Source organism: Pipistrellus kuhlii, unplaced genomic scaffold (genome assembly GCF_014108245.1).
Source record: "Pipistrellus kuhlii isolate mPipKuh1 unplaced genomic scaffold, mPipKuh1.p scaffold_m20_p_3, whole genome shotgun sequence".
In the NCBI taxonomy this organism is placed as follows: Eukaryota; Metazoa; Chordata; class Mammalia; order Chiroptera; family Vespertilionidae; genus Pipistrellus; species Pipistrellus kuhlii.
In genome coordinates, this window is record NW_023425529.1 from 43,606,718 (window position 1) to 43,614,608 (window position 7,891).

General features: G+C 46.5%; 1 protein-coding gene across 1 annotated transcript in view; it reads right to left on the reverse strand.

The window, feature by feature from the left end:
• The window catches only part of BIN2 (bridging integrator 2), a 29,689-nt gene extending 22,362 nt beyond the window's left edge, over positions 1-7,327 (reverse strand). Inside the window, exons 1-2 of the mRNA XM_036455903.2 lie at positions 7,180-7,327; positions 275-355 (exon numbers count right to left, since the gene is read on the reverse strand). Coding sequence (XP_036311796.1) covers positions 275-355; positions 7,180-7,260 — 162 coding nt within the window. The 5' untranslated portion in view covers positions 7,261-7,327. The remainder of the gene's footprint in view (positions 1-274; positions 356-7,179) is intronic.
• Between the last annotated feature and the right edge of the window lie 564 nt (positions 7,328-7,891).

Here is a 7,891-nt window from a genome sequence, read left to right on the forward strand (position 1 = left end):
TGAGCAGCTAGTAAGAAGCCCAAAATTTGTTTAAGTTAACAACTCCCTTCTATTAAAAGAGAGGGTCACAATCTTCAAAACTAATGTAAGAATAAAATGAGATGTGTGTAAAGCACTGTGCATGATGCCTGGCACATGGAGATGAAAAATCAAATATCCCATGGAAGGTTAAACCTCTGTTATCTACTTGTTAACATAAATTTTCTACATGAAGAACGTGCTGTTCCTCTACCACTCAGCCCTCCAAACTTCCCTTCCTCACTTTCCAGATTACCTGTTGATTGTAAAAGTTGTTGGCACTTTGTTCAAACCGTTCATCTTTGGTTTCCACAGTTTTCCCCAACTTCTGCAGTACCTGGGGATATAAGTCAGAGAGGCCCATAAGGTTATATACAGTATAGTCAAGTCTCTCTTATCTGCTGGCATCACATGACCCTGGCTTCTCTCAGAGTTTCAGATACTACTAAAGGGTTACTGTACTCATATAAGCCCAAGAGAATTAGATACAGAGCACATTGTTGAATACATCATCATATTTTATAGCTCTTTTCACATTGGATACTCTTAAGGATATGCAGCAGTGTGCTAGAGGATATATATAAAGCCCCAAATAAATAAGGTATATGTTCCTGGAATGACATAGTTATTTACACTTTGCAGGGGGATGAGGAAAGTATTATATTAAAACAACAATTAATACACAGGTCGGTGTGGTTCAGTGGATAGAACATGGACTGCACACTGAAAGATCACATGTTTGATTCCCGGTCAGGGCACGTACCTGGGTTACAGGATTTTTGTTTTTGTTTGTTTGTTTTTAAATATATTTTTAATTGATTTTAGAGAGGAAGGGAGAGGGAGAGACAGAAACATCAATGATGAGAGAGAACCATTGATGGGCTGCCTCCTGCACACCTGCTGGGAATCCAGCCCACAACCTGGGCATGTGCTCTTGATCAGAATCGAACCCAGGACCCTTCAGGCCACAGGATGTCACTCTATCCACTGAGCCAAACTGGGTAGGACAGGGTTGCATGGCCCCAGGTTGGGGTACATGCTGGAGGCAACCAACTAATATTTTTCTCTCTTCTTTCTCCTCTTGCTTCTTCCCTTTTCTTTTTCCCTTTTACTCTTTCTATAAATCAATGGGGAAAAATATCCTCAGTGAGGATTCACAACAACAACAAAAAGTAAAACGTGCATGGCTTTTAAAGATATACCTAGTAACATGAGCCTTAAAGACATTTTTCACTTGAGAAACTCTCTTCCAGCCACAGCCCAGGCTCCTCTAGAATAGATGAGGTCAGAGAGGTAGGCAGGAGACTCCTCTCTTATGAGGGCCCTATTTTAAGAAGCCCTGATAAAATGCATTTAAAACTCAGCTAAAAATTAATGCTATCCATTTTATTTCCTCTCCACCGGCAACCCGAGAGCTAAATATTATTCCTGTCTCGGTGCTAATGAAAAGGACATGGAAATGAAAAATGTACAGTACCTGTTTTCGTAGGGGACACTCACATAAACAAATAAGAAAGTTCTGCCTCCTCTATCTGTAACCCATTTTGGAAGGAGGTACCACCAACCCTAGGTCCAAGTTGGAATATCAGGAGTTTCGTGCCCTCAATTCCTTCTCTCTCACCTCCTTCATCGAATCCCTCAACACGCCCATCTCTGAAAATCATCCCATGCTTTCTAGTCTCATTGCCATAACTTCAGCCCAGGCCCTGATTGTTTCTCACATGGTCTGCCTACCATGCTGCTACTTAAAACCTTCTAATGATTCTCCATTTATCTTCTCAACAAGTTGTTATTATAAATTGTTATTACATATGTTTCTGTAAGTTACAACAGTTCTAGCTCTAGCATGCCTGCACCACTCACTAAGCCTCAGCTCTCATAGTTACTTCTTCCTGTAGGTCTCTCTCCCCTGCCCTCCCCCAACTCTTTATTGGTTTCCTGAATAAACCATATTTCTGCTTATTGTAGATGCTGTGCCCTCTTTCTGGAATGTTCTTCCCCACCTTGGTTGTCAGGCCACTATCTAAAAAACTCAATTCATAATTTATATTCTTTGTGACACTTAATCACATCTACTTCATCTTATTAATCAAATTAATCACCCCATCCTAAGCACTTACAACTTCTGTTACTGTTTTATCATTTTGTATTTATCTACCTATGCCTCTTTCTAAATTGTGAGCTCCTTGAGGATTGGGTACTTGCCTTACTTATCTAGATTTCTCAGTATCTAGCAAATAGATACTTAATACTTATAACAGGAAGGAGAGTAAGACTGATACAGGAGAGGGTTAATGTCTCTCACTTCTGGAGCTTTCTCTATAATGCTTAAGATCAAGGACTCTGGAATCATGCCCCCATCTTGGCCTTTCCACTTACTAGATATGGGCAAATCACTTAAACTCTGGAGCCTCAGTTTACAGAACTCCCTTTCCCCTATTAAGATAATAGTAACTCCTGGGGTTGATGGCAGAATTGAATATTATACATATAAACTGCTTTCACAGTGCTGCCTTAAGGTGAGTACTCAAAACAAACCCACTATCACTATGTCTAGGTCCACCCCCTTCCCTATTTCCTTTTCAGTTTAACCTTATATGTTTGTCTGTCTCTAACTCCACCTTACTCAACACCCAGCCCTGGCTGTGCCGAGTAGGCCATCTTCCTTGGCTCCACCCTCTCCTCTAAGAAAGTTGCAAAACCACCTTGTTTAGTGATTAACACAGCCCTCACTTCCTTCCTGCCACCCCTCCCTTCCTTTGTTTGAGGCATAGTCTTCTTACTTGGGGGAGGCTGAAAGGATAGAGGAGTCCACTGAGTCTGGAATCCCCGTGGCAAACTACAAAGCAGACCTACGTTCCCAATCCCCAAAAGGCTCAAGGCAAAAAGGCTTGGGAGGTGTGGGAGTGTGTGTGCTGAGGGAACACGCCCACTTTCGATTCCGAAACTGAAAAGATGAGTATTATCACCCTGGAAACATACCCTGTGCCCTGGGCCCAAAGTCATTTGTTGCCATAAGAAATGGGGCCGGGAACATAGACACTTATACTATGTTCCTTGAGGGCAGTGGGTGTACACATGCTCCACAGATGTTTGTTGAAAGAATTAGTAAATTCTACCTCAGGATCACTTCCTAGAAAAGGTCCACATATGCCAATCCCTGAAGTCCTGCACTGAGACTTAGCAGCTGGGTAGTTATAATATAGTAGATACTTAGGGAGAAAGAGCAGGGACAAGAGAGAAAGTAAATGTGGCAAAATGTTGGTGAAACAGGTGAAGAATATTCTAGTGTTCATTGATTTACATTCTGTGTAAGTTGAAGTGGGAGGGTAAAGCTTTAAAAAAAAAATCACTGCAGATATGTTTGCTGCCTATAGTTCCTCACCATGACCCTTCCCCATAATAGTATATCTTAGGTTAATTCTCTCAGTCAGAGTAATTTGAATAGGGCCTGCACATGAGATATAAAATTTTGTCAAATTTTTTTTTCTTAGGTGAGATAATGATACTGTAGTGATGTAAGAAATTTTATTTTCAGGATATAGGCTATAAAGTAGGCTCTCTTTAACATGGCCCTAATATACTGCCCAGCCTTTTATCCCACCGCTCCTTGCCTAAAAGGATTTCCAGAAGCCACGCCTGGCTCATGCTGGCATTCCTCATCTCTTGTCTGAGGAACTACTAATTCGCCATAATTCCTATTTTAAATTTACACTCCCCTACAAAACCTCCCTAATTCTCCTCAATCTTTCTGTCCTCTGAATTCCAACTGAGGTGCAGCTCTCTCAGGTCACTTATTTTACCCTTAACAAACAAACAAACAAACAACTAAGTTGTAAGCTTCGGGCAGACAAAAATGACTTTTACTAATCTCTAAATTCCCTGCTGAGCCCAGCCATGTATTCTGGACAAAGGAGTTTTTCTTTAAATATTGTTGATTGAACCATCTGAGATACATGTTGAATAAAAGTCAACAGAGGGGAAAGAGTAACAAAGGAGTTGGGAGTTAGAGATCTGAGTTTTCCACAGAGATATCACAAACAGTTGGTGAAAGCATCAGTGTGAAATGTGAAAATGTATCATCTTGTAAAAACACCATAAAGCCCGTTTGCATGGTCTCATGTTGAGTCTGGATGGGAACTGGAAGGTAACACAAGAATGCTTCACCTCCTTTGCGTTTAACAGTCACCAGACCTTCACTCCTAGTTTCTCAGAGGAGGTGGTCTGAGTAAAAGGTAGTCCTACTCCTCCAGCTCTGCTCTGGGGAAAGATCGGAAGGAAGTAGGCAGGCCAGCAGGAAGTGGGGAGGCACAGATGTCCGAGTGGTTTATCGGGAACCTTGTAAAGAGAGCAGCCCGAGTTTGGCATCCAAAGGCGAGACACCTGGGTTCCAGTGATAGTTCTGCCACAGGCCAATCTCCTTTGGGCCTTGTTTCCTCCTTTCTAAAATTGGGATACTACCGTAATAACGTGCTTAAGGGTTGAAAAGATGAAGTGAAATCATATTATAACTACATTGGCTCCATAAAGGGAAAGATCATGTCTTTCTTAGTGGGCACTGGATATTTGACACATTTGACTATTTGATGTGTTAGCTATTACACACTACTGAGAAGATTAGTTTCCTAGGGAGTCCTTTCTTATGACTGTAACTTTCACTGTCTTTATCTTGTCTTCAATAACTTCCCATTCAACAATGGAAAAATAAAAATAACTTCCCAAGACTCAAGAACTCTGGCAGGCTGAGTAAGCTGAACAACTTAGGCTGTTCCCCACAACTCAGGCTGTTCCCTCTCTATCCGTTGAGTGTCCGCCATCTTTAAGGTGCCAGCTGAACTTTCCAATTTCTGCCTGCCCTTCTGTCTAAGTTCAGAGTATGTTCTTGTTTTCTGCAACAGCTTGGGAATTCCCCAGGGCAGATCTGAGTTTGTTCCTCGCTCTGCCTTCTCAGGGTTCAGACCACAAAAAACAGTGTACCTGGGAAGCTGGTTCTCCCTTGAGGAGGCATTTGACGCTGTGGTTCAAGGAGCCATCCCTCCCCTTCTCACTTTAGTGTCCTTACCATGTTGAGTTTCCAAATCACTGAACACCAGATCTCTCATTAAAGCAGAATCTGAAGTGGGCAGAGCAGGGGCATTGTTTACCTAAGGCTTAGGACTCCATACTTAAAAAAGGAGAGAAATCCCAAAGCAAGGACATAGTGTTGATGATAGGCTGGATGAGGACAAGAAGGTGAAGGAGTGAGTTAAAGTCAATTTCTGTATCTTTTAAAAATAACTATTATCGCCGAAACCGGTTTGGCTCAGCGGTAGAGCGTCGGTCTGCGGACTGAAAGGTCCCAGGTTCGATTCCGGTCAGGAGCATGTACGTTGGTTGCGGGCACATCCCCGGTAGGGGATTGCAAGAGGCAGCTGGTCGATGTTTCTCTCTCATTGACGTTTCTAGCTCTCTCTCTCTCTCTCCCTTTGTCTCTGTAAAAATATCAATAATTAAATATATAAATATATATATATATATATATATATATATATATATTTAAAAATAACGATTATCCATAGTTTTTAGCTTTTGGGTTTTCTTATCACTAGAATAGCTAGCCTTCTCCTCTTCTCTAGCACCTCCTCTTTCTCCACACTGTTTCTAACCAGACCTTCCCACAGACTCTGATCTTTACGTGTCTGATCTGGAACAAGACAGCCTTCGGAAGGCTGAAACCATGATCTAGGTGAAGTAGGACAAGGTGATGTAACAGTCCGGTCACACAATGTCCCTTTTCCTCTGCTTTTTCACACGAACCAGCTTCTTCCCTCCCTCCCTTCTTCCACCGGGAGCTTCGGGAAGACAGGAACTCTATCTACATTCCATCAATTCTCTGTTGATAATCTCATGTGGGAGAGCTGGTTGCCTTTAGTCCCTCCAGGCCAGTGCTCTGCTTTTAGGAGATTACACAAATTTCCCAATCCTTAAGGATGTGGTATGCGTCCAAATGCTTCTAAGCCCGCGGACCCTTAGAAAACCACAGTTCTATGTCGGGTCCTTCTTATCGCTCCCTCCCCCCTTCCTTCTGGCTTCTTCATCTTCCCATGCCATCTCATCTAGCAGAGTGTTGACCGCGGGAGCAGAAATGTAGGTTAGAGGCAAAGGAAATACTCTGGGTAGGTACAAACAAGAATGCCATTACATGTGTCGGGAAGTGACCACATCCTCTACATGGGCAAGTTATAGACAGACAACCTGCCTAAAGGCTAGGGCTGGAGTGGGGCCACCAAGAGCTAACCAAGGGCACCCTGCAGAGAGAAGCACCTTCATCGGCCTGGACGGTACAGGAAGCAGAAACGGCCACTCTTACAACAGCTTAACCAGCACCCCGAGGCCGGGCGGGGTTAGACACAGAGACTCAGGCGGAATGATCTAGTCCTTGGACTCCCAGTCCAAGCCACCCGGCAGCACTCATTTCTGTCTTATGACTTAGAGGCAATTACACACTTGGAACCATCAATGTCATCATCTGTAAAATACCATCCCTGCGGAGTTGATGGGGTCAAAACTGCTACCCAGCCCTAGCTGGTTTGGCTCAGTGGACAGAGCTCGGCCTGCGGACTCAAGGGTCCCAGGTTCGATTCTGGTTAAAGGCATGTAAACTGGTTGCGGGCACATCCCCAGTGAGGGGGGGAGGGGTGCAGGAGGCAGCTGATCGACGTTTCTAACTTTCTCTCCCTCTCCCTTCCTCTCTGTAAAAAAAAAATCAATCATATATATATATATATATTAAAAACAAAAAACAAAAAAACAACTGCTACCCAGCAGTCGCCAATGTTAGTTCCTTCCCTTCATCTTTCCTGGGTCCGCCTGGGCGTTACGGTTCATGAGAAAGACAGCTGTGTCCTCAGCGTCCCTCATCCTTGCCCAAGATGGGGTGATTCTCAATTCTCTCTCTCTCTCTCTCTCTCTCTCTCTCTCTCTCTCTCTCTCTCTCTCTCTCTCTCTCTCTCTCTCTCTCTCCTGCTTTCACTGACACCCACTCCCGCTGCTGCTTCCCTGGGGAAGCCGGAGACCCTTCCCTTCAGCCCAGGCCTCGGGGCCCTGAGCGCCCTGACGCCCCTCTGGCCGCACCGGCCGCCTCCGCTCCGGGCGGGCGGGCAGGTGGGCGGCGGCGCTTACCTTCTCCTGGGCCCGGCTGAACTTCTTCTGCACCTGCTTGGCGAAGAGGCCGGCCGCGCCGCCCGTCTTGCCCTCCGCCATCCTGCCGGCTCCCTGGGCGGCCCTGACAGCCTGTGGTTTTCTGGAGGCTCCGGGGAGGAAGTGCGCTTCCCAGCATGCCCCGCACCGCCCTGGGCGCCCGCCCACTTCCCCTGCGGCCGCCCCTGCGGCTGCGCCCGGCCACCCCGGGCCCTCAGGGCCACCCGGGCCCCTCAGAGCCGCCCCGAGACCCCCCCAAGACCACCCTGAGATCCCCCCAAGACCACCCTGAGATCCCCCCAAGACCACCCCGAGATCCCGCCAAGACCACCCCGAGATCCCGCCAAGACCACCCCGAGATCCCGCCAAGATAGGCCGCCCCGAGATCCCCCCAAGACCACCCCGAGATCCCCCCAAGACCACCCCGAGATCCCGCCAAGACCACCCCGAGATCCCGCCAAGACCACCCTGAGATCCCGCCAAGACCACCCTGAGGCCGCCCCAAGACCACCCCGAGATAACACCAAGATCATCCCGGCCCCTCAGGACCACCCTGAGGCCGCTCCAAGACCACCCTGAGGTCACCCTAAGACCACCCTGAGGCCGCCCCAAGACCACCCTGAAGCCCCCTCATGTCCACCCCGGACCCCTCAGGACCACCCTGAGGCCGTCCCGAGACCACCCTGCGGCCGCC